The sequence below is a fragment of the Podarcis pityusensis genome, assembly GCF_964106645.2.
Source record: "Podarcis pityusensis genome assembly, chromosome: Z".
NCBI lineage: Eukaryota > Metazoa > Chordata > Lepidosauria > Squamata > Lacertidae > Podarcis > Podarcis pityusensis.
In genome coordinates, this window is record NC_138044.1 from 10899179 (window position 1) to 10927178 (window position 28000).

Consider the following 28000-nt stretch of genomic DNA (forward strand, 5'->3'; position numbering starts at 1 on the left):
GTAAAAGTTTGGCTTCAGCCAGCCCTCTACTGTTTGTGGTTAAGGGGAGGCCCTGAATGTGTCTCTTGCTGGTGGATCCCTTGCCCTTGTGGGAGGGGGAAGCGGAGCTTATCCAACCAGAACTTGTCTGCTTACCGCATGCTTGATTATCTCCCCCCCCTCCTCCAGCATGTAAATCCACCACAAAGAAGCTGAAGTTCAAATAGGGCTGTTTTAGCTTCGCTTGAAATGATGGATTGAAAGCTTCAAAACTGAAATGCAAAGAGGCAGAGCTCCTGAAAAGCAAGTCGGTGCTGCAGCCTATTGTCCCTGAGTGTCCATAGCATGGGGACCGACGGCTTTGATTCAGCAAGCAAGTTAAAGGAACAAGAATTTAAACAATAAGGAAGTAACAGGACTGCAATAGCCTTCTTATGTTATCCGTCCAAGCACAGTACCAAATGCATGAAGCTTTTCATGCAACAGAAACTAGATAACCCTCATCGCGAATGAATGCATTTATTTTGCTGCAATCAGTGATGTCACTATTTCTCTGGATGATCTAGTCAGTGAATCTTTTATTGTTATCTTTAAAACAAGTCTCAAGATTGAAGAGAGAAACCAGAAGGAAACAGGGTAAGAATTTGAGATGTGTCACATTTAACATATATTTATATTTTCAGTGCTAGCTGCAAAGTCATTTCAAAAGTGCTCTTGATTTAAAAGAACAATGCCAGATTTTTGATAAGGCTGATAAATTTGAGTTAGAAATCTTAAAATGTGGTTTTCTTATTAAAATGAATTCATCTGAACACTGAAATGTTACTAGATCTGCATAGACTTTAAAAAAATAATCAAAATGAATGTTTGTTAATTTAGTTGATGTGCCAAAGTTCTAAGCATTTCTTAAAGTAAAATCAGCAACAACCAGTCCATCACAATATTGATTGTTTATGTGCAAAATAATTTTTCCTTCCTAAATATAACACAGCAAAATCCTCTACACTTTGTGTCACTTATTTGAAAGGACTATTGTATTACAACCCAGGAAGCTGGTCTTTACTTTCCTTTGACGCACTGATCAAAGATACAGAAAGTTCCTCTAAGTAGCAGCTCCTAGAATATCACAGTGTTTGCATGTTTAAGTGAAAACTCATTTTTTAAAAAGTCCAAGCTAAGTAGAGCTGGGAATAGTCCTCGCAACAGCTTTTGCAATAGATGCCAAGTGGGAAATCTGAAGCAAGCAAGATATGATCAAACAGTGTTGGAAAGCTCTTATTTTGCAAAGTTCTTAACACATGAAACAGAAAGCAAAAAATGTTAACACATCTTTCAGCATGGATAGGCTTAAAAGAAAATAAAGTGAGGCCACTGTTAAAGGGGAGTAAGAACAAATGTAACATTTGGGTTTAGCTTTCTAACATTTCTAACAAAATGCTGATAACTTCCTGCTTATCTCAGAAACAAAGGTTGCAGGGGCAGTTATAGGGCCTGCCATCTTTTGTCAGCAATCTCAAAGAGGAAGGATACAAAGTTTGGGATAGGTAATCCTTTAAAGTTTCTGAAGGCATTCGGTACCATTTCAAAACAATGCTCTTGCAGAAGTAATCAATGATCCGTGTCTTTTGGGGCATCTATACCACTCCTCAGCAAGTGGGAAATGAGCTGGAGGAGCTCTCAACCAAATGAAGGGGGCTGCATTTACCTGCATAGTTTAAATTACACAGAAAAACCGGACTGCTTCTGCCACACAGGGGTTCAGTAACAAAGTGTGTGTGTCTGTTTGGGGGTTAAGTATTTTGCATGGTTCTGATATTAAAAAACACTTGCTGCCAGACCATGTTTCACATTTGAGGAGTATGATATGCTTGTTATGATAGTTAACATTAAAAAATATCTATCTGTCTGCTCCTTACAATATCCAACACAATGAAGTGGCCTCATATAATTATTTTTCTCCTGTCTTAAGAGGAGTGTTTCCACATACTCTACAGCAAGTTCCACCTAGAACTTTGTCTTGCAAAAATCTTATTTGGCTCTTGAGCCCTTCTGCTTTTATGCACACTGGACTGTGAAATGCATGAGTACCTGGGAGATTAACCCCTGCTGAATTTTTTTACAAGAACCCATTCTACATGGAATTAGGGTGACAACAAAGGCTGTGTCAGGATGGGAGACAAAATGATTTTAAAAAGTCATTAAAAGTACCTCACATAATTTTTCATTCTTTAAATATCTAATTTGAGCTCAAGCAGAACAAAACAATACTCAGCACTTATCGACAGGGTACTTATATTCATCTGTGCTGGGAGTGTCTGCATGTAGTAAGATTCTGGGATGAGGTACTTAAGGAGGTGAACACCACAACTAGGCAAACAGTTGCTGAAAAAACTTAGTCAGCTATTTTCACTGTTTGAGCCTGGGGTAGCATTGTATTTAAGAATTTTATTAGATTCATGTTACTTGCTGCCAGATTTGTGATAACAAAACTGTGGTAGAACAATACAACTCTATTCGTATATCTCTGGTACAGTATTTTTTGGCAAATTGCCATTGTGGATGGAGAAACTTACTAATGAAATCCAAGTCATCAAGGGAGAGCAAACCAGGTGCCTTTTCTTTCTTTCTTTCTTTCTTTCTTTCTTTCTTTCATTCTTTTTGCAAGAAAGCAGCAATGCTATTTTTCATACTAATAAGACTGACAGTACAAGGGACTAGTCCAATATAGCAATGTGGAATACAATCACTCAAATATATAGGGATTTATAATATGTTAATACTGTCTTAAGTCCCTCTCTTTGATGAATATGATATGAGTGATTATCTTCTATATTATTATTAGAAGAAGAATCCAATTTAAACTTCAGCTATATATGAAGCAACTGTAAAGAAAAGAGCTCTTGTGTTAATGTACAGAGTGACCTTTCCTCTCTACCAGCTATGTGCACCTGCTAGCACATTTCTATCATTAAGAAGCAGAGCTCTATGCCAAAGTGGATGATTTGAAGACTGGCCCCTGTAGCCCTTTGTTTAGAAGCAAAGCACTCTATAGTTTGGGTGCAAACTGCTTTATAGCTCACAGGCTCCAAATATTTTACATAAGCATCTACTACTGAATCATCTATGGTTCCAAACTTTCACCAGGATAGCAAACATTCAGAAAGCTCCCTGAATTTGCACCATTCATATTGCTAGCTGATCAAAGTCTACCGACACAAACAAAATACTTCAGTGGTCTCCTGGTGGTGGCCCCTAACCCAGCATCTAGGAACTCTCACTATAACAAAATGCCAAGGCCAATGTTGCTTAGGGGAAATGGGAAAGAAGGAGAATGTGAAATAGTCTGACAACTTATAGTATCTACAATAAGATGGGAAACTAGTTAGAGTATCTATAATTAGAATACTTTTGTCACAATTACAACTTCTACAAAATTCAGATTAGACATCAAACCTGTTTTTTCTACATTCTAGCTATGACAGAATGTATTATAAAATAAGTGGCAACTTTATATAACTACAAATGTACTAGCACCTAGCGGTTGGGTGTCCAGCATAATTTAACTGACTGCTGTCACTGTGTGATTTTTTTTTAAAGGACATTTGCACAGAAAACACCCATTACAGCTTTGCATTCTGCATTATTCCCAGAAAAAGGGAATAATACCCTAATGAACTGCCTACTGCAATCTGGTATGTTCATAAATGGTCAGAGACTCAGGTTTATTTTTTCAGGGAAAAATACCACATGGCTAAACACTAGGTCTTTCATGAATTCTCATTCATTTGGGTATGAAGGTTTGCTGCTTATGAAAATTGGGCCAAAACATTTTGATACACTACTCAGCCTGTGAACTACTATGGAGAAAAACCCTCCAAAAAATGGTACCCAGTTGCCCAACCAATTTATGACATACATATATTGAAAGGGGAAAGACCATGAACTTTCATATTCACTTGGGTATTAACTTAGGTTTCCATCTATCCTTAAATGTGATTTGTGATCACATTTATTTAACCATGATCTGCATTCGTTGATGTTAGGAGTGAAGTGGGAATTGCTGGGTAGATTGATTATCTTTGCTTTGAGCTTGTTATATCTGTGAAATATATGTTTTCCTGACTTACTAAGGCTGATTTAATTTTGATAAGCTTTCTAAAACTTCGTACAATTATCTTCTTACCTGAGTATTAATTGTTCAGACATTAAAGGTATGCATTCTGAACTCCTGTTAGATATTTTCTGTATGTTTTCAATGTGCACCATGGGAAATGGAACCTCGAAGTGGCTGCATCTAAACCAGCAATGGACTCTGATTCAGTACAGCATGGGGCCTTCCAGAGACATTGCACCCCTCTCTTAGTACAGCAATAATAGTAGCTATATGCGGAAATACGCCTCTAAGACATAAAAGCCTGCCTTGGTGCTGGGGTATAGCTGAGTTGTTAGTCAAGCCAGAGTGTCAGCAAAATACAAAGTAGATCAACAACCTCCAAAGAGCAGAAGTAAAACTGCTGAAATTTCAGTGGTATTTCAAGATAGTGTAGGTAAACAGGAAAGATGGAGCAAGAAACTCAGCGATGATATAATCCACACATTCCAATAAGTGCCTATGACACACAAATATCTTCCACACAGAAACATACTATGGCAGTCCTGCTTGCTGGTCAACAATTGATGTTTCTGAAAACTATAGTTAAGTTGCAGAGAAACAGTGAGTTAAAGACAACAGGTGTGTGCTAGCTTGGGAGACAGCAAGCAGGCAAATTAGCAGTGGCTGCCCGAGAGAAGTGGTGCAGAATCAAGGCTGGCATTGGTGGACACCTGGTGAATACCCACACCCCAGCATAGGGTCTACTGATTAGAATCACCTAGACCTGTTCCATCTCTTTGTTACTGCAACCTGCTTCCGCACCTGCCTCTTGCTCTGGCTCAGCAAGCAATACAACAGTTATGAGCAGTAGCTGTCTGCTTTCTTATTGGCTTTGTCTAGCAAGCAATTATGGGATGGCACTGATGAGGCAGATGAGAAGCACCAACAGGCAACAATAGTAGTGAGGGGGTACACTTATTGAGAGAGGAGAACATATTGAAGGTGTCTTGCCCAATCCTCCTTTCCCCACCTACAAAACAAACACCACCACCCCAAAAAAACCTAGCTGAGTTCACATTTAATGGACCAGAATGCTTAGTGGGTTTGTTTTTTTAGCTTTTCTCCAAAGCGCAATGTAATTTCCCATAAAACACTGCATTGTGCCACCTGCATACTCTGCACTGATAAATTCCTATTGTACAGCTCTTTGCCTTTTAGCATAGCAAAACAAACAAACAAACAAAATATCTTTAAGATAAATAGATTTAATGTTTGGGCACAGAAAATACCTTTATGATATTTTATGGCTGTGGGAATTTCCATTTGTCTTAGTAAGAAATTTTAATATAACCCTAGTAAATACATATGCTAGTAAAGACAAAGTATAACCTGTTTCTTTTACTATGGGATCTGAAGTAGATTAGTCTCTTGCAGTGTTGACTTTAGCTTTCCAAACATCAGCTCTGTCACTTAAAAAGAATTCTGCAAAGACTCATAGAAGAATCTTTGTTTAAATTACAAAATGTTCTCCCTCAAACATATAATTCATAGTAATTTGTAGTCCTTAAAACTGCATAAATAAGATTACCCACAATTCTTTTTTCCTATTTTGAAAACTCTACAGTTGTGAAGATAACAAAGGTAAGAGCTCTCATGAAATGTCTCATGAAATACCAAGCCACCACTTGCAGGCTACGACTTTGTGACTATATAAATAGACACAGGATATATAACAGGATATTAGGACTGAGCCACATATTATCCAAACAATATTTTCAGTGTGAAAAGTGGGTTTTCAGGTGAAATAAGTTTCCTGAAAGAATGTCTAACCTTACCCCTTTTGTGTCTATTTGTTGGTGAAACTTTTTTGATCCAAGTGTGACACTGTCATGTATCCAATCAGATTTGGCTATGTGACAATGTTAACTAAGGGCAACTGAAGCTAATTCAGAGGGAACAGAAACATTGCTCTCGATCCCAATTAGCTTTGTTTGGCCTCTGAAGTAGTATTGCCTAGCCAAATGTGATTGGCTATGTGACAGCATCATTATTACAAGGATGCTAGGCAACTGAAATAAAAAATTGTGTTGAAACTGCATCAGTTCTGGTCTTCAAAAAGGTTCCCAACAGAGCTACCACCTGAAAGCCAAATACAAAGGGATGGGAGTAAGTGCAGGCTGCTTTACATGTGGTGTGCATATCTATCTATAATATACATGCACACACAGATTTGTAAGCCAAGGTGGTACTTTCTCTCTGATCTCCCCATGAAAAAATATCTAAAACAAAAAGGGTATCCGAAAAATTGCATAAAAGGCAGAGTGCTTTTCAATGGGTGGGGGGAGGTTCCTAGGAGGTGCCTCTTGTGTCAGAAATAACATACTATTCCAACATCATATTATCTCATTTTAGTCTTAATTGTATAATCAACACACAAAATTACTGGGGATGAAGAATATTTTTGAGGGGTATGTCAGTGCAAGCTTTGTGACACCATTAAAGATTCTAGGACATTGTCCTCAAATTGTATAATACAGCCCCTTGGGATGGCAAAATGTCTGGGGTCCAATCGATCTGAGCTCTTGCTAAATGTTATCATATAGTTCTTATCAGTGCTATTTTTTTAGAGAAAGGTGCCAGAACTCAGCATGAATGCTTCGTTGGTTCTCTTATAAAGGCAATGGCGCCCACCTGAGAGGTGCTGGAACTGAGTTCTGGTGAGTTCTGGCTGAAAAAAGCTCTGTTTTTTATTCTCTCTAGCATTTAGAAATAAAGTACTCTCCTCTCCTGGCTGGTGGACCCTTAACTTGCACTGAGCTACAAATATAATATAAATGAGGTCCTGGCATAGGAAGGAAAACTTTATCTAGCATCACAATGATAATTTGATAGAACTTGAAGAAATTTTATTTGCAACTTTAACAAAAGTAGCAAAACATGCTATAACTTAAAAGCTGAAAGTATATGTAAAAAAGCCTTACAGTGCAACATGATAATTCCCACAGTGAGTCTTGGTTTTCTCACTTGTAACTTGAAGTGCCAAGGAAAATATCTAGTTTTGTTTTTCCTTGTCAGGAACAGGGGAGAAAAGTAATATATTTTCTTTGGAAGCTTGTTTCCCCTCTACTTATTAGATAAGAACATTTTCAGTTGTGCCCCTCGAGACACAATTAGTTGAACAAACGCTTTAAGAGTAAACACAGTAAGGTCCATTACTGCCTCACTCTTCTTACCCCTTTGCCAGCCATTTGAATAGCCAAGACCAGATGGTTAGAAGAAATCCCAGCCCTACTTGTCTTAATGGAAGCTCAGGCACTGATTTCAGCATACTCAAAATTCCACACTAAAACACAACAGCAAAAGAACTTCTCCAAACCAGTAAACCAAGTTCAAATGCATGGGTTTTTTTCTTTTGGATTCAGAGCATGAAATGTGCTTTTAAAAAATGTGTGAAGGAAAGGTGAAAGGTAGAACTGTTAAAGAGAGCCAGTAGGGTTGAGTGGCTATGGAGCTGAAATCTGATCTGGCTAAAGTTCCACCTCAGCTATAAACTCACTATGTGGCCTTGGACAAGTCACTTTCAGCTTCAATTTCCCCATCTTTAAATGCAAATAGCAGCAACCATTCTTACTGTCCGGCTCCTGTCCCAAAGTACAGTGATAACAACTCTTACTTGTAAACAAGGAAGAAATCTTTATTCAGGCTAATAGCAGTACAGGCTCAGCAGGAAGCACAAAGGCCTGAAGCCAAGATTCCAAAGTTCATAAGCAATGTTCACAATAGAATAAAACTTATGAATATGTCCCAACAGTTGACATGCCCCTCTCACAAAGCTTCTACAGATGAGGCAGGGTGAGCTCACTCAGAAGACTCGTTCGTCGTATAGTTCTGCAACACGCACACAAGTGTGCTGTTTGGCTGGGTGCATCTGATCTCACGTTCAAAGGCACCATCTAGTTCTTGGCGACAAGATTGTGTCCTGCACCTCTGCCTCTAGCTTGGCTGCCACCTCCTTCTGTTCAGATCCTCCTTCTTGCTGGCCAAAGTCCTCCCTCCTCACAGATGAGAAACTCTTCAGGAGGAGCAGAGGAGAGAGCTGGCAGCTCTGCTTCTCCCTCTCTCACATCTAGAGTCACAAGGGGAGGACTTCTCTTCTTCATTCCTGGATGCCAGTCTTCCAGTCTTCCAGTCCCCCATTTGCTCCTTCTTCCTCTTCCACGCCATATCATGTCAGAGCCAAGGGGCCCATGGCACTAACATCAGCAAAGCTGGCACAGCAAAGGGACATAAACACTGTCATATAAAATGCTACATAAATTACCAGTGGTAGAAATAGCAACAGCTGCTGTTATAGTGCATCTCAGTACAATCATTGCTAATATTATGACTTATCTTCATGCAAATGATCTTTATCTGTGCACTTTTGTTGTTGTTGGAGGAGGAGCTTTTGTGATAGCAAAACTAGAACATTAAGGCATTATGGCCTTTATGCTAGCCTACTCTTAAAATGGAGAAACACTGTAAAAATACAACATGAAGGAATTTCCACAGAAAAACTGAGATTCTAGTCATGATGAATAAGGGTTTGCAAGGAGAAAGAGGGAAAAGAGAGACCTGAAAGTTATACATTGAAGCAAGTCCTCACTCCCACCCCCGAGCCTGCTTTTTAACAACTACTATGCTGAAGACATTTTCAAGAATAGTTCAACTGTGTAAAGTATGAGGTCTGGAAGCCTGCCAGGGTCACCAAGTGTGACCCACTGTGCAAATGCAAGTTAAAGCTGTCTGAGGGAGTTTTAATTTATGCTTCAAATTTCTTCAAGAATTTGACTGGCATTGCTTTAAAGACTACACAGAGTTTATAACAGTTCCTTCTTCCTTTCACAAAAGAATTTTGTCATACAGTACTATCATGCATTATGTTAACACTAGAAATCCTTTCTTGATGTTGTCATAGTCTGAGCTCAAGTACTTACTAAAGTGCTGTCTCATTTGGATTGGCTTTTGATTTGGGAATTAGTTAGGCATTACAAAATCTTCACATCTATGAAGTAGATATTTTGAGTATTCTGTTTTATTGTATTTCCTTTTTAAAAACTGCTGTTACCTTGCTGTAGGCTTTCCGAAAGGTCTGAATAGAAATTTAATTGTATAATCAATCTGAGAGGTTTTCTTGGGAACCCAGAAACATTTTGGGGTGCTACTTCTAGATATTCCAGCCAAAGGACTCTGCAATACACATCAAGAGAAAATAGAACCAATGCTCACTATAATTTCCCCCTCAAATCATTTTTATTAAATGCTCACTATTTTAAAGACTTTCCTTAGGACTGAACTTTGCAGAACATTAGAATTGAACCTAGCTTGGGAGCTACACCATGGTTACACAGCTCATGGTTTGCTTTGAGCAAGACAAACCATGAGCCCATTTTTACAGCTAACACTAAACAAACTTGTTGTGTAGCTTGTTGTAGAATGGCAGCAGGAGGTCCATGGGAGGAACAAAGCAAGCACCATTTTATCACTGGCCACCAGCACACTTACTCATTTGCTGTAAGCCATAGTAAATGAAAATGAAGCAATGAGTAAAACTGAGCATTCGGTAACTGAAGGCACCAGGCACTACATCTGTCACAATATATTCTTCTTCTTGAGGCAGAGCACTGGATTGTACTCCTCCACCCAACCTAATTAAGATTTATAGTAAACAAGGCTGGTCAAGTTATTTTGGCACTTGAGGCAGAAAACCGCACAGATGCCTCTCCCTGGCAATAAAAACACAGCAGTAAGTAATTAAATATTTGTTGCCATTTAATAACATCCAAAATCAATCATGTGAGGTGGCTGCCTCACTCAGTCTAATGACTATCTTTCCTGAAGAAGAGCAGAATATGGACACATCTTCAAAATGCCTTCTCTTATTTCAAATCATCTATCAAATCAGACTGAGGGCTCTTCCTGAAGAAGCCCAAGCACTGGAGCAACTTTTTTCCAACTTTTCCTGGTCCTCCTGGGTTTATTCAGTCTTTGATAGGACAAGAGGGCATTGTATAAAGCTAATCTATCCCAATTTATTAGTAAAACAACAACCAGTGAGCTCTTACCTATCACTTCTTTCACTCATCTCAGCCTGCTATTCCCACCAACATTAAACAGAGTTGTGCAGGGCGCTCTTTCTATCTCTGCTTCTAACTGTTGTAAACTGCCATTCATTCTGCATGGGTAGGCAAACTAAGGCCCAGGGGCCGGATGCGGCCCAATCGCCTTCTCAATCTGGCCCGCGGATGGTCCAGGAATCAGCATATTTTTACATGAGTAGAATGTGTGCTTTTATTTAAAATGCATCTCTGGGTTATTTGTGGGGCATAGGAATTCATTCATTATATACACACACACACACACACACACACACACACATATATATATATATAAAGCCCAGCCCCCCCACAAGGTCTGAGGGACAGTGGACCGGCCCCCTGCTGAAAAAGTTTGCTGACCCCAGCAAGCTACATATCAGAGAGAGCAAGGGAGGGAGAGATGGAGAGATGTAAGCAATCATCAGAACAAAGCCCAGGGTGTTACTATTTACTTCAAAAGAATCTGTAATCTACTAACATGCTGTCTGTATATACATATTTATTTATTTCCCCCATCACAAGGGAGACACCTAGTCACTACAGATAACGAGGCTTATGACAACCTTGTCCATTCTCTTTTTAGAAGGCCAATAGAACAACTTTTTGGGGGGGTGGTGTTTTTTTCTTGCTTAAGATTGCCAGGACAGTAACACACGACTTGTATTGCTGACCATTGGCTATTTTCAGGCAGTTGTGATGATATGTGAAAAAGCCAAATCTGTACTGACTTTCCAGATACTGTCATTAGATGCGAAACATCTTCTCAAGGCAACACACCTAGAAATCAAGATTAGCAAAGGCCAACAAAAATACAGCCAGGAATAGTGAGCCATCTCAATGTTGCCTCTGTTTATCAGCTTTGGGAGAATGATGAAGAGCAACTTGGAAAATTGCTTCATCCAAAGACCACCTTCTGGTTAAATTTGCCTAACTGCTAACTTGATTTTGAACAACAGTTTCATACTTTTAAATAAAGAGGTATTTCTAAGGATCAGTTACCATTTTTAAAACACATTTACTGCCTTGTAGAACAGTACTGCTTTTTTGTTTGCTGTGATTTATTACTGGGTATTTAATATTGTGTATGTACTTCATATTTAAAACAGATCACAAAGCGCTTTTCATACAAGCCAATTCAAAAATAAAGGGACCATGAAGGCAGCAGTTTGCTTATTGCTAATGGCTATTGTGGGAGTGCGTGCCAGCAAGACCCAAGATTTCGAAGGCAGCGATGAGGGAGAGGAGCAAGAATTCATTTACACAAACAGGTATAAGCGCTCCAGCGACACACAAGACAAGTGCACTTATACATTCATTGTACCTCAGCAGAAAGTGACGGGTGCCATTTGTGTTAATTCAAAGGAACCCGAAGTACTTGAAAACAGGGTAAATAAGCAAGAACTAGAGCTACTGAACAATGAGCTGTTAAAGCAAAAGAGGCAAATAGAAACCCTCCAGCAGCTGGTGGAGGTAGATGGAGGAATTGTTAATGAGGTGAAGCTTTTACGAAAGGAGAGCCGCAACATGAACTCACGGGTCACCCAGTTGTACATGCAGCTGCTGCATGAGATCATCCGAAAACGGGACAATGCTTTAGAACTTTCCCAACTGGAAAATAAGATACTGAATCAGACTGCTGACATGTTGCAGCTTGCAAATAAATACAAAGACCTGGAGCACAAGTACCAACATTTGGTATCCATTGCTAATAACCAGTCTATAATAATTGCACAGCTAGAAGAGTACTGCCAAAGAACACCCTCCATTAAACCAATCCCACAACCTCCACAGCCACCAAATCGAGTCTACCAGCCTCCCACTTACAATCGTATCATTAACCAAATATCCACCAATGAGATCCAGAGTGACCAGAATTTAAAGATTCTACCACCGACTCTCCCAACCATGTCTTCAGTTACCAGTATCCCAACTTCCACTGACAAACCATCAGGTAAGTGTACTCAATATACCTAAATATCACTAATGCCTAAACAGCTTTATAAAACAAAGTCTCAATCTCATTATTGTGGATAAGTTGTAATGATGACACCTCAGAGCTTAAAAGAGTGAGATAAACACCCAGCTGCAATAACAAGATGGGGACCTATGAGAATTATCAGGCAGGGCAGGGTTGAGCTCTTTGAAAAAACCCCATAGTGCAACAGTGCAAGACAACTAAGCCCTGGAGCTAGAGGTGTAGTTTTTTGCTCACTATCTTCAGATCAGACTGATTTCTTAAAAGCACGGAGCCTTCTGGACTACCCTTAATCCTCCCTCCAGAATACCAGAAGCTGTGAGGGGCGAGTCAGGCCAATTTCATCCAACTCCACCTTGTTCCCTGTCACATCCAACTGACATCCTTAACGTTTCAGTAGCCTCATTTTGCTGCATAGGCATGGGATCACTGAGGTCAGTATCAAAGGCATGAAGTGAGCAAATGATAGTGCTATGAAACCGCTTTATACATTTTGCATTCTTGCTTTAAAATAACAGGATTTGACATGTCAATACTTTGTGATAAAGATGGGATTAGCTTATTTTCTAAAGATGCTTTGCATGTTGCCTGACCTACATTATACAATGCAGAAAATTTTGATATTTCATTCATTCATTCAATTCATTCATTCATTTGAGCCTTTATAAACCATTAACTCATAGAAAATATAATAGTGGTGTACAATAAAATCTTTACACAAAATAATATGATACAGAACAAATGACCAACACGGAATCAAATTAATTATTTAAAAACACTTGGCAAAAGAAAAACACTTTTATGCAAGGGATGAAATATTAAAATTGTAGGCACCTGTCTTGGCCCAGTTCACATGTTATGGTAAACAATAATGATTTACCAATAATGTGCCTTTCTGAGTTGTTTTCCTCCCACTAAAGTTCAAGGGTAATAAACCATTATCCACAGCTTAGTGGTTATGTCCAAACCAGGGGTTGCAGCTTGCTTTGCTCTGATAATGTGTAGTTCTTGCCAGGCTGGAAAGATGTAGGGTGTGTATGGGTAGCCACCTCTAACTATTGTGTGAGTTCAATGTAACCCAACTTGTTGGCTCTGATCCTACTCACAACTGGTACGTAGCCCATGGATAGCTGCATATGAGGAAATGCAGCCCTTGGGCTCAAAAATTGTCCCCATCCCTGCTATAGCAATTCTGAGTACAAGGTTGCATCTCCTTGTCATCATGGGTCTGCCAAGGGTCCTATGCTCCATAATTTTTATATGCAATGGTAAGTTAATTATTTCTTCAAGTTGATGCAGAATGATCCAATCAAAATCACTGGAACAAGTTACTCATGATTTGAAAATTAAGTCCCATTTATTTAAATTCAACTAGATTAGCATGGATCCAATCCAGTGTTGTATGAGTTTACCTTTTTTATCTTGTAAGAGTATGTGTTTATACAGACTAGGGGTGGGAAGCCTGTGGTTCTCCAGATGTTGCTGGACTACAACTCTCACCAATCCCAGATGTTGGCCATGCTGACTGAGAGTGGTGAAAGTTGGGAGTTAAACAATATCTGGAGGGCCTCATGTTCCCCACCCCTTGTACACACACACACACACACACACACACACACACACTGCCAAATAAAACAGTCTGACAGGTGGGAGGATATAGCAAGGGCAGGAAAAAATAATCAACTCATTTGTGAAATATTGGGTTATGATGATTTTGAGAGTTTATTAAGCCTCGTAAACATTCCAGGGTCCTTTAATGTACAGCATAAAACAACCAAATAAAAAGGTTTATTAAAAAGGAGTCATAACTTTTATTTTTTTAATGCATCGACCATTTCAGAGGTTACTTAAAAACTGAGTAAAACAACCAAAAAGACTATTCATGGCTCTTTTGGCCCAAAGAAACCAGGCTGTAAGCAGGCATGTTTAAATACACATGGTTGTGTTTTCTGCTAGTATTGTTTTTACTAAGGGAATGGTTAGTGGTAAAAGGTGACCTCACTCCAAATAGCAATGTTATTATTGTTATTATCAGTTTTTCCATTATGAACTCCTTGATTTCAAATGGATTATAACTTGGCCAGAAACCTTTGCTCCAGGCTAAAACATGACATCAAATATGGCAACCTGGCAGCAATTAAAGAATCAAAATAAAAAACAGGTAAAACACTGTTTTTAATACCAGTAGCAAGAAGAAAAATTCCCTGTTACTGATACTTGAGCCCATTGTTAAAAGTCATGCTACAAGCAGGAAAACAAACAAACAAACAAACAAACAAACAAACAAACAAACAAACAAATGCACTTAAGCATCACATTGTTCAGCCCCATATCATCCCTGGTCATTGGCAATGCTGGCTGGAGCTGATGGGAGATAGAGTCCAACAACATCTGGAGAGCCAAATGTTGGCCACCCTGGTTGAAGAACAAGCCAATGTCAAAACACAGTTAATTATGCTAGCTTGTTTCCCATAGTAAATATTGGCAGTTTCTAATATGGATGGAAGTACATAACTATTGGAAGTTGAAAATGGAAGCAAAACCTTCCAATCTCATGGCCATGTCAGAGGAAAAGAGATGGGTATGTAAGCCCTATCTTGTTCAGACTCATTCTGTATTGCTAAACTATAGTTTAGCATAGTGTTCAAATCCAGTAACTTAGTAGTTGCTTAAAAAGGGGGCTTCTGACAGAGTTTAGTATGATGTGTATTTTCAGATCATAACCTTGGTTTTAGGAAACAGAAATGAGAAATTCATATCAAAGTTTCCAGAACATAGTCTGATGAGGTCTGAATCTGACAAGTGCCTGGATGGGAAACCACCTGGGAACATCTATATGTATCCCATCACTGAAGGCAAGATATAAAATCTTACTTGTAAACAAGTTTTGTTAATACTGAAATACTTCCAAATTTAGTGAAGCAAATCCATACATAATCATTACTATGACAAAGAACAACAGCACTACATGTTCAACATTTAATTCCATAACTGGGCCAAATGTGGTTTGTGTGTGTGAGTGAGTGAGTGAGAGAGAGGGAGGGAGAAATATGGCATCATATTTTAAAGATATATACAGAAAGATATTTTGTCAACTTATGACATATGTGGTAAATCATAAATTCAACAGAAACACTTACAATTCGGGTAAAATTTCATTGATAGTGTCACAGTGAGTTTAAACTTCTTTACAAATCCCAGGAGAAAATAAAACGTGATGGATACAATTTTTCAAGCGCCAGGAAAGAGTGTTCCACAACAAAAACTGGAAAGAAGCTGCACATAAGCCTCAGACAGTAGTGCTGGAGAAAAACATTCTCATGAATGTCACTAAGAATAAAGGAGTAGCTTTCGTAGTGCCATAATTTATTAGACTTGCTTTTTGGACTGCACAAATTATTTTCTGTGGATAGGATTAAAGTAATATGTTTTTGTCAAACTACTTGCCAAATGGTCTCATTCTACAACAAAACATTTGAATAGAGCTACGAACAAAGCTGTTACTATATTTAAAAAGGGCCCTTAAACTATGTCTAATATGCACAATTGTGAGGGTGGAATTCAATACACTAATACAATTGTTCCATCAACACAAGCATTTCTGCTTGCTAGATGGCTTGCTAGATCTCTTCCTATGTGCTGTTCTGGGGTTCTCCCAACTCTCCAGAGCATATTTGGGGGAAGCATGGAGGGAGGAGAGGGAGGAAAGTCCCCTTGTGCTGGCTTATGCAAGCAATACTGGGTTAAGTTGACTCCAGTCTTGAGTATGCTGCAATTCTAGGGGAACACAGAGAAGTCGCAGAATTCAGTTTCCTGAGATAAACAACTTCCAGTTTCTTTTAAAAAGCAAGCATGTAGTTCCTTGCTAGTTTCCTAGCAAAATATGCTTGAAAGTGGGTAGCCTGTTGAAATCAGGCTGAATAAGATTTCCAAGGGCATGGCTTCAATGCCATGCAAGATTCCTTGTTCTGCTAGTCCCTTGACTGGCAAAACTGAAAACAGCCATGTAGTAAATAAAGAATTACAAGGTAATGTTTATAATACATTCATTTGTATGATTTATTAATGCTGCAAAGTACTGGTTTTCATGGCAAGGAATAGAAATAGAGGTTTTTTAGAGCACCATACTCCAGACAAATTTGCTCTAGGTCCTGGAAGAATGCAGTCAATAACTAAAACTACAGCATTCTGGACTACTGATGGTGAATTCACATGGCCCTTCTGCAATCATTTAATGTCAGGATCTAAATAGACCATTATTGTGGCCAGGTATAACACATTGCATATTTCTTAGCCACAGCACAAATAATACCTAAATTTAAATACAGTGGTACCTCTAGATACGAACGGAATCCATTCCAGAGCCCCGTTCGTATCTAGAAGTAAACGTAACTAGCGACGGCACGTCTGCGCATGCGCACGTTGCTTTTCGCCGCTTCTGCGCATGCGCGTGATGTCATTTTGAGCATCTGCGCATGCGCAAGCTGTGAAACCCGGAACTAAAGCGCTCCGTTACTTCCGGGTTGCTGAGGAGCACAACTCGAACGTGCTCAACTCGAAGCGTCTTCAACCCGAGGTATGGCTGTACTATTTATATAAAAATACATTTCTGTGTTTCTATGGTTGATAGGAGCTTTCCCCCACTTTTTCTTCTCCATGATCCCAAAAGGTAGCAGTTGAACAGAAACCATTTCTTATTCAGAAATAGGAGGAATTCACAGCACCAAACACTAGATTTGTACCTTCAATCAAATACCACACTTCCATTGGCAGAAATCATTTTCTGCATATGGAAGGGCCATTTTGAGCTAGTAAAGAATGTTGGGTGAGAAAAACAAGCCTAGAGCCAAATAAATTGTTGCATTTGCACAAGCTCCTCTGAAAAACTTTGTATGAGCTCCTTACAATACATTTGATGACCTGCTAGCGTGCATATGCTTCAGCCTGTGTTTTCAGCAAACCATGTTTCTCATCCTTTGATGCAACCCATAGAATATAATAGTTGCACTGCAAGAGGATGTCTGCTACTGCTTGTGCAAGTTTCAAAAATAAAGCATTAATACATTTTTTCCTCCCAATTGTTTGCATCCCTGACAGGAACGCATCATTAACTCCAAGATACCAGTTTTAATTCTGAGTCCTATTACATAAGGACTACAGTTTTTCAATTCTTTTTGTTTATTGCCCAAGTAACCCTGTGTGAAATATATTTTCTAAAATGTGTGAAATACATTTTCTAGAAAAGGGAAATAAAATGTGGTTTTATGGTTGCAAACCTTTATAAAAAAACATCATTCCAAGGCAAACTTCACAATTCTTAACAAAATTAAGCTTCTAAATGTTAAGAAAATCGCCTAACCCTCCCTAAAATTTAAGGATAGTGTCCTTGGCTTAGGTTTGGAAACAGTTGGATGCAACCCACCTACCCAGGAAATTTCTAACTGTGTTATTCCTGCAGGAGCTAGAGTTGCACCCCTGCAGAGAGATTAAACAATTACCTTATTACTACAGATTCTTTCTACTGTTCATACTGCCAGGGGACCAAGAATAATTTGCTCTTCCAACTTACTAGCACCTCCTTAGGGACACCTACTTCCCACTCTAAAGAACTTGGATCTGAATGCAGTACCTACAAAACTGTATTTTCCTTTATTCAGTCATGGAAAACGTCCTTGGCTCCAAGGGAGATGCTGGAAATGTATCATAAACTGCAGAGCTCCTAAAGCCCTTCTATAGTATCATTTAACTAACAATTTTGCAAAGCTCTATCTGATTAATTTATCTTCCCCACCATTTTTAAATAAGTTATTTTTTTAAACATCAGCAATGGGAAAGGGGGATAGGAAGAATGAACTGAGATTATAGCATTTCTAAAAATGAATTTATCTATTGCAAAATTTGCCTGGAAAAGAAATTCAAGTGCAACTATGATGTCCACCGCCTGCTTTAATAGATAGTCTGGAAATTTCATCCAATGAATACAAATATTCATTTTTTTGTAAAGATGCTGAGCATTGCAGGATGAAACTCAGCAGAAATATATTCTCCTGTAAAAATAAGCTTAAACCCTGCTCTCTCTGGCAGCTCTCTATAGGCATTAGGCACAACTTCCCAGTGCACATACAGTGCATTAAATTGATGCAAAATAGACACATTGGTTTTTTAAAAAAATGATGTGACAAGAAGTACAGCTGCAACAAACTCCTTAACTCTAAATAAGATATGGAGGAGAGAGAAAAAAAGAGAGGTTCCAGTATGTAATATAGTATGCTGTTTTACATTACTATTTTTTAACTGCAGTGTGCAACCCTCTTATGTTGAATTTATTCCCCATCTTAGTTTTGTAGCTGAAATTCAACATATTTTATTTTCAGTTACATCTTAGAAATAAAACTAGTGTGGCCCTTTCTTTTATTCTGTGCAAACACTATCAAAGGGACGCTACCAATACGCTCTGCCTTCTGTGAGTTTTGAAGAGCACCACTAGAAAATGACAATATTCTCCAAGACATAACAACTGCAAACTCAGTCAGAATGTGGTATTTGTAGCACCCTCTGTAGCACTTCCATCCATTATTTCCATTCATCAAGTAACTTTGCAAGAAAAACTACAGTAACAAGGCCCACTGTTTTTCATGTATAGTAATACATATTAAGCAATATTGTTCATAGAACATTGCATTAATGTAGCTGTAGACCAGGGGTGTACAACTCAAAGAGTTCTGGTGGGGGGCACTATTATATTTTCATTAAGAAGGCCATATTACTACATTAATCATAAAAAGCATTTCTGTTACATATGACAAAGTGAACTATCCATGCCTGATGAACCTTTCTTTGAAGGCTATCACAGCATTCTGATAAGAAGCATCCTAAAAAGTACTTTATGCTAAGAACTTACCCTAAATGCATTGCCATAAGCGAGTGTTGTGGGGCACACCCTCAGTTTGAATAGAATAACATGCAGGGCATCCAGTAGATGTTCAACTGCAATTTAAGTTTTCCTCAAGAAAGGATGACTCTACCTAGGATGTAATGTTTAATTTTATTTGTCCTCTGATGGCTTTCTTTCCCATGTTCTGAGAAAAAATATGGTATTTGGGTACGGTGTTGCTTCTTGTGACTATTAGTGCCTGTTGTCTTTTTGTTTTAAATTTGATTTAATAAACAAATAGAGCAATTGTGGAGTAGGGATTCCAAGGCAGCGCAACTGCTAAACATCAAGGTAGAGGGGTAGAATTTTTTATGTTTCCTCACACTGACTCCAATGGGAGAGGAATGGCAATGCCAGTCAAAAGACTGACATGCTTTGGGGGCAATTTTGCTGCCATGTCAGAAGAACAAAAGGCTTCAGACTCTGCAAATCCATGATTGTCTACAGCATGCCCCCTGAATCCCACCACCCCCTCTTGGCACAGCAGCATTTATATAGTCATACCTCAAATTACAGACGCTTCAGGTTGTGTTTTTTTCGGGTTGCGGACTGCCAAAACCTGGAAGTACCGGAATGGGTTACTTCTGGGTTTCGGCGGTCGCACATGCGCAGAAGACCAAATCGCAACCCGCGTGTGCGCAGATGCGCCGCTGCGTGTTGTGAACGTGCACCCCACATGGATCATGTTTGCAACCTGAGCATCCATTGTACTGTTTTGTGAAACGTCAAACATCCTTTGACTGGCAGCAGGACTGCAATCTATATCTTGCTTCGCCGTTGATGAAAGCCTGGTAAAATACTGATTCTAATTTCAACAACAAACAAGGGGGGGAATCTGTATTTTTCCTGTTCATTTGGACTCTAAGAACACAACATCTGTAGGATTTGGGAGTGATGATGGTAGAGATAAATACCTGCTAAAGCTTCAAATTATAAAAATGTAGTAACTCAAAGTTGGTTCAAGTGGCTTTTTAAAAAGAACAAGCAAGGAATCACATGGAAGATGTAATAAGCTTGTTATCTCCTGTTCTGGAGGGTAGGACTCAAGCCAATGGCTTCAAATTACAAGAAAGAAGATTACAACTAAACATCAGGAAAAACTTTGTGACTGCAAGAGCAGTTTGACAGTGAAACAGTCTCCCTCAGGTGGTTTAGGTGTCTCCTTCCTTGGAGGTTTCTAAGCAGAGGTTGGGTGGCCATCTGTCATGGATGCTTTAGCTGACATTCCTACATTGCAGGGGATTGGACTAGATGACCCCTGGGGTACCTTCCAACTCTAAGATACTATTCTTCTATAAATTTCAACTGGCATATGGATATAAGCATGCATCTTATTAACCACCCATAGAGACATCTATTTTTTGCTGCCAAGAAATATATCATTATAATATCTCTGATAAAAGCCTACATAGATCATTCTCTGCATACCGTTGCACATATTTTAACATTTATCCCAAACATGGAGATAAGTTTTTTAAAAAAATAAAACGACTTCTTCATTATTCTGTAGAACACAGCTGTCCTACAGCTGAGAAGAAAAATACCTCTAGGTGCCTTGAAATACCAGATTCACAGTATTACTTTACTATAAGCACATTTTAGTGGATACTAATATAAAGGTAAAGGACCCCATGGACAGTTAAGTCCAGTCAAAGGTGACTATGGGGTGCAGCATTCATCTCACTTTTCAGGGCGAAGGAGTCGGCGTTTGTCCAGATAGCTTTCTGGGTCATGTGGTCAGCATGACTAAACCACTACTGGTGCACAGAGGACCATGACGAGTGCCAGAGTGCACAGAAATGCCACTTACCTTCCTGCCACAGCGGTACCTATTTATCTACTCGCGCTGGTATGCTTTCAAACTGCTAGGTTGGCAGAAGCTGGGACAGAGCAACGGAAGCTCACCCCATCTTGCAGATTCAAACTGTCGACCTTCTGTTGGCAAGTCCAAGAGGCTCAGTGGTTTAGACCACAGCACCACCCGCATCCCTTATTGCATATTGCACCAGTGCAGATTAACTTAAGTGAGACTCTTCCAAAATCAAGGTCCACTAAAAAACCAGCAAATTCAAGTAGTGCAAAAGTGGTGAACAGATTCCCAACAGAGGTATGCAGTAGTTTGGAAAGTTTGTTCACCCTTTCTCAGGCGGTTGGTTTTGCGGGAGGGCCCCGGGCCTCCTTGTGAACTGCCCTATTGCAGGCTGGATCGTCCTCCTGCCACCAAATTGGCTAATGGCGGCAGGAATTAGTGGTTGTTCCCCTGAGCACGGGACCAACTGACCAATTGTGACCCTTGGCACAACACCCAGGGCAAGTTTAAATTTCTGATATGCTGGGCCTTTCGGTCTCTCTCTCACTGCAGGGCCTTGATAGGCAATAGACCACAGCATAGTTTGCACTGCAGCGAAGGTTTGCCATTGTCATATCACAGGTGTGGGTTCTGACTTGCCTTGGGATTAGTCTGAAAACAGCTTGGGTGCCTATATCTCTGCACATAAAACCTGTTGAGATTCTCAGGATGCTAAATAAAAGTCATCAGATCCTGCGCAAAATGCCCAAGGTTAAAGTTTCTCTTCTGAAAATACAAATGTCTATGACTCTCTTGCAACATAGCTGACACCATTATCAATTCCCATGCCAATGTTATTTCTGGCAAGCAGTTCAACTGTAAAATCCTTTCACAGCATAGGAAGCCAAAGACAACTTTAACAGTCTCTGTGGAGGTTTCAAGAGCGGGTGTGTGTGTGTGTGTGGAAGACATATGCACTGTTTATCTGTTGGTTGGTGCAATTGCATCTTAATGCCTTCATTATTGCCCTAAGAAAATGAAACAGTAAGCAATTCATAACAATAAGAAGTTTTCATGCTACTCATTTTAAATAAATATATATTAACTAGATGTAAAAACAAAACAAAAACTATTTTAATCAAGTTCCAACTGCCATCTGTTCAGTCTGGTAGACAAGTAGTTTCTTGCACAGATGTCCCAAAGTAGGAAGCTTGCAACATGCAAAGTGGCCTTAAATAGAATAAAGGCTTCCCAGATGAGCACTCAAGAGACGTGTTGCATTACAGTGCATTTTGCACCTTTCCCGGCCCTCTTGAAAACAGGAGCTGGAGTTTGAACATAAAAAGTAAAATTGTGTCCAAACAATTCCTGCTCAAAGTTCAGAAGAGAAACAAGCAAACACACAAACAGGATGCCAAACAGGCAAACTAGACTTTTTTAAAAAGCCTCACTTGGGATGGCCAATAAATAGCAGGGCATCTAATTTATCTTCATACTTCTAAACTGGGTTGTCTGTGTTTAGGCATCTTGGTAACCTAAATGGGTTGTGGTGGTGAGGGTAAGGAGGTTGAGAAAATATCTCTACAGATAATAGAACCCAAACATTCGCAGAAAAATGTCAAAGTTTGAAAAATACCTCCTGCATCCCAACCCAAACTTCTAAAAGGATTGTTGGTGTGCACTTCCCTAATTCTGCCAGGGAGTACCTCTCAGCAGGAGAAGGCTCATACAGATTATAGCTCTATGCACACATACGATGTGAAATGATGTTGCTTAAGTCAACATAAGAGGACAATCTGTTGAGTCCCTGAAAATTTATCCTTCTGGTGGTGAAGATGCTTGCCCATTCCTGCAGAAAGGACTACAATGAGAGAGAAACTTTTACTATTGAAAGGATATTCAGGATTGAGTGGGATTCAACTTTTGGGTACAGACCACACAACACCTGTTCTCAGAGCCAATTCTCCCCATCAAAGAAGCTGTTTAGCAATGAAGAGGCAACATCTCATATTGATACAACTGCTTTCAGTAATAAGAACTTCCCCATCCTCCCATGCAGAATGGATTGTGCTGTTTCACATTTTATAATCAGTCAATTGCTGACTACAGCATTTTAATGAACAAAATGCTTCAGAAGACCACAGCAACCAAGGCTAATTAAATATATCCAAAGATGACAGATCAAAAGACTAGCATGATTTTACTCAATATGTCATGCATTCTATTCTGTGGTTGCACAGACAGGCATACTTAATACTCTGAAAAGCACATTATAGACTGTCAACATATAAACAAATAAAGGACTCTCAGCAACAGAATGTCATATTGCTCCAATCTGGCTCACTATAGGATACTGCATCTTCTCCTACACCTATGTAATCTAAACTGATTTTCAATGGAACTTTAATTATTTTATGAAGTACAGTTTTCTAGAACAATTGTTTTTCAGTCCACATTGCATAATATGGATGCTCAGTCTGGTGAACTAATTACCTCTGCGTATGAAACAGCACAAAGAAAGAAAAATTCAATTCTAATCTGGAAGTGAAAACAAATTGGAAATATGTGCAACTGTGTTTGTTATGGACTTGTTTCTTTTTTCAACAAGGTCCTTGGAGAGACTGCCTGCAAGCTTTAGAAGATGGTCATGACACCAGTTCCATATATCTTGTGAAACCTGAAAATACAAACCGATTGATGCAGGTCTGGTGTGATCAACGGCAAGATCCTGGTGGCTGGACAGTCATTCAGAGACGTTTGGATGGATCTGTCAACTTTTTCAGGAACTGGGAGACTTACAAGGTTAGGACAAACAACTGTGAGTTTTTATTCTAAGAAACATTATTTGAATTCATGTTTCAGTCTTTCCAACAATAATTTACCTGAAGTAGTTAGGGCACTTGATTACATCCATGACAGAAGGAGGAGTACCTGAACTATTTAAAATGTCGCTGTCAAAGGCAGCAAAACACGGACCATTTCTCCCTGGGCCTCTTAATCATTTAGTTTCGGCTGGACTTCGACAATATTCTCCTAGGAATTTGGTATCTGAAGTGTTATCAATAAATAATATGGCGGGGACAACCATGAGAAAGAAAGATTTGGTTTTTAAAAAGGATTAGAATGTACAAGGAAACAAGAAAGCACACAATTTGAAGTACTGGCAGTATTTAAGTCAAAAGAGGAGATCTGCAGATAGGGACTGCAGATGGGTTGCTTAAAGTCAAAGTGAATAATGGAGTTGAAATGAAGGTGAAGGAGTCTGGTAGCATAACTTAAAGGCACACAATCAAGACCATGAAAGATCTGTAGTAGTAAGCTGCTTACTACTTTTTGCATGTGCACCAAGTATTTATGGAAAGGCTAATTTATATGGAAAAGGAAAAAATAAGAAGTTCCAATCCTATAATTCTATTTGAGCTGGACTGCAGGGAGCAGCAAAAAGGTCCTTTGTGCCTGATAATAGCTTTCCAGAAAAAGTGCAAGGGCAAGCCATCCATTGCAGAACTTGGTTTGAGGCCCAAGACCCTTGAGGGCTCAAACACATAGTTTAATATAAGGATAAGCTCAGAGGCACAATTCACACCTTATTCTAATGGTTGGTTCCCTGAGACTTTTTCTGATGTCACTCCAGTAGAGGATAATCAATGTCAGTGTGTGAGTGAGCATCTTGGAGCCCTGTCTTTGGTGCAAATGACATGGTTCCTTGCCTCCCAAACTTTATCCCCCTTTCTTGGCAGGACAATGTTTGGGAGGAAAAGAACAACAATATTGGCCCTACACATTGGGTTCCAAGATATACACACCACCAGGCAACCTGGGAATAGGCCATCGGAAATAAGACTCCCATGATATAAAGATGAAGTGTGAGGTGTGCTTAGATTTTCAAGGACCAAAAGAGGGAGGAATCTTCCTTGACTATTTTTTAACTGACACAGAAAGAAGCAGCAGGGCATGAATTCAGAGAGGTAGGCACGCATCCACAGGAAGCCAGTGAGCCACTTAGTTTGGAAAATGACCCACAGTTCAGAGCCAGATGGTGATTTTCAGATTGTCAGCCCAGAAACATCACAATCTCACTGAAGCTAAGTACACTGTATGAGTGTTACAAAAGATCAATGCCAAGTGCTAATTCATATTTTCTTTCTTCTACAGCAAGGTTTCGGTAATATTGATGGAGAGTACTGGTTGGGCTTAGAAAATATTTATTGGCTGACAAATCAAGGCAACTACAAATTGCTAATAACCATGGAAGACTGGTCAGGCCGGAAAGTGTTTGCTGAATATGCCAGTTTCCGACTTGAGCCAGAAAGTGAATATTACAAGTTGCGACTGGGCCGATACAATGGCAATGCTGGAGACTCTTTCACATGGCACAATGGGAAGCAATTCACTACACTGGACAGAGACCATGATGTATACACAGGTACAAAAAGTTAAAATGAGCTATGAACTCTATGTGAAGGCACATAAAAATGTATATGAAAACATTTTATTTTTATATATTAAATAAATTGAAAAAAATTATTATTCTGGATGTCAGGAACATACCAAATGTACAACTACAGATATAAGTTCTTAACCAAATCCTTGTCTGGAGTTCCCAGGCATTCTGCAAGCAGTCCATCTGACATGCTTCTATATTTCTAGAAGTAGCAAAATAGGCAGGAAAGTGGATGAGACAAAACAGCCAAAAGGAACTGAGGGTAGAGCAGGCATGGCAGGAGAGGTAACAGCCTGGAGACCTATCCAGATATTATAATGCCTAAGATGCTCAAGCCAGAGATGGGCAGACTTCAGGCTTGCAGGATCTATTTTATTTTTATTGGAAACCCTGGGGCCCACCAAGCAAACCCTAGTGAGAAAAGACATACACTTAGAATTAAAGAACTGTGAGCCCAGGAATTTGTTCTGCGTCATTGAAACTGGATGGCACTCACAGTCCTTCCACACAAGAATCCCAAACCTTGGTTGTCCCAAGCTTTCTTCATTTCAGCAGCATAACTGGGGTGGGGGAGTCATTTCACTTCTCTATTGTTAAACAACTAGGAGTAAGAAAGCTTTGTCAGTTACCCAGAGATCTACAAGCAGATCAAGATCTACCTTCTGTCCACTCCTAAGTTAGGCTTCCTAGAAGCTTGCTAAGTAGTTCCAGTAGCCAATCAGGTTGCAACATACCAACAAGCAACCGGTGGAGCTGATGCACTTGAAACTGTCAAGGGCAGAAAAGCCCAACCAGGGAATACAAGCCATACACTAAGGAGCTCCAGTTTTTGACTTGACTTTGTAGTGAACCATATTTTTAGTTGCCACCAATCTTGCCTCCTCTGCTGAGTTCTCTGCATGTCCTGAGGTTTTGTTCTGATGAGAGACAGAAGCATCAAGAACCTTCCAAATGGAAAAGCACAAAGTTTAACTCATCCATTTATTCATAGTGATATTCTCATTTCTATTACAGGTAACTGTGCTCATTACCAGAAAGGGGGATGGTGGTACAATGCATGCGCACACTCGAATCTCAATGGTGTTTGGTACAGAGGAGGACACTATCGAAGTCGATACCAAGATGGTGTCTATTGGGCTGAGTTCCGTGGAGGCTCATACTCACTGAAGAAGGTTATCATGATGATCAGACCTAATCCCAACACATTCCACTGAAAGGAACTTCTCAAGCCTTTTATATAACAGTTGTGTGTGCTATCCAGAACACATCTTTGCACCAGCAAAGAATGTAATATATTGTACATTGACCGCTATTAATCAGAGGACTTGTATATTGTATTTTCCAAGAATCGTTCCAGAACCAAAATAACAAGATTTTAAGAATGTCACCACAAAATGATTTTTTCCTTTTTTCTTAAGAGGTTTTTTTAAAGAATTATCAGGTAAAACGGACTGTAGATAAGCTGAGATGCTAAAAATACTGCCACATTATCTGAATATTTTTGTATGTTTTATATATTCTCAAATACTGGACATATTAAAAAACTGTACAGCAAGACTTTTAAAAATAATAAATTCATTTGACACAGGAAATAATATCCTTTGAAACTATGTAGCCAGTACAGGTATATTAGATTGTTCCTAATTTAAACTTCTTTAGATATTGAGAGAGCGTAGTGTCTGCTTTGAAGTGTCCACACTGTGCCCAGCACAAATAGAATCCCCTATTTTTCTTGGGTCTCAAAGCACTCTTAGAACTTAACAATGAATCATTTTGTACAGGACAAACAGTCCTGGTTGTTATATTCACTATTAACGCACTAGGCATTATCCATAACTGACCACACAGCTATATTTCTCATAAACAAAACAGTTTCAGCATTTTTCGGTTAAACATCTGGTCATTTTAGAAGCATCTTAGATGTTACTTGTTCACTGTATACTTTTGTAACCAACACTAATACCTTTGCACCTAAATGATAGCTTATTGGTTTCAAGTTATTTTGTACCATTAGAGTCATTACCTGCTCTGTAGTCATTGCAACAACAAAAAGAACTATCCAATTTTGCAGGCAAATGATGGATATAGATATAGAACTTATTTAAATGCCCTTGGACATGAGATTGTGACCTTTGAGAGAGAATATGTGAAACTTAAAACTGTATTTGCCATATTTCACTATTATTGCCAAGTATACATATTGAAAGGTGATTATGCAATTATATTTATAAATAAAGTCCATGGCAGAAACTTGAATTCAAGTATTCTGCTGAGGTAAGTTTCCAGAATAGATTATTTTATCACATGTTACATTATAACATCCTTCCCAAACCTGGTGCCCTCCAGATGTTTTGGACCACAATTCCCATCACTCCTAACCATTGGCCATGCTAGCTGGAGCTGAGAGCTAAACTCAGAACATCTGAAGGGCACCAGTTGAATAAGGCTGCGTTATAGGAACAGTGAAAATCATACATTTAAAAACTCTTATTACCTCATTATTTCTTTCCTAACATACAATGTGTGTCAAAAGTTTGGAGTGTGATGTAGCATGTCTTGTATATAAATCAAAGTAGGGATTTTAATATATTATCTGATTATCCTTGTAATGATGCAAATGTGTAATAAAAGCAACAAATACTATTTTGA

The 28000-nt window shown here is 39.1% G+C and overlaps 2 protein-coding genes across 10 annotated transcripts in view; one reads left to right on the forward strand and one right to left on the reverse strand.

The window, feature by feature from the left end:
• RALGPS1 (Ral GEF with PH domain and SH3 binding motif 1) overlaps positions 1 to 28000 on the reverse strand; it is a 224589-nt gene that overhangs the window by 89859 nt on the left and 106730 nt on the right. The gene's annotated exons all lie outside the window — the stretch shown is intronic.
• On the forward strand, positions 45 to 27994 carry ANGPTL2 (angiopoietin like 2). Its single transcript, XM_080989620.1, has 5 exons — positions 45 to 615; positions 11316 to 12160; positions 23516 to 23709; positions 25063 to 25333; positions 26366 to 27994. Exons 2-5 carry the CDS (start codon positions 11362 to 11364, stop codon positions 26563 to 26565), a joined length of 1464 nt encoding a protein of 487 aa, XP_080845746.1. The 5' UTR covers positions 45 to 615; positions 11316 to 11361; the 3' UTR covers positions 26566 to 27994.

What these genes read in the sequence shown, in the direction of transcription:
- ANGPTL2 (XM_080989620.1), top strand. Translation starts at nt 11,362, where the DNA reads ATGAAGGCAGCAGTTTGCTTATTGCTAATGGCTATTGTGGGAGTGCGT. An exon ending in GGAACTGGGAGACTTACAAG is followed by an intron (nt 23,710 to 25,062) that starts GTTAGGACAAAC and finishes TTTCTTCTACAG; the next exon opens with CAAGGTTTCGGTAATATTGA. An exon ending in AGACCATGATGTATACACAG is followed by an intron (nt 25,334 to 26,365) that starts GTACAAAAAGTT and finishes TTTCTATTACAG; the next exon opens with GTAACTGTGCTCATTACCAG.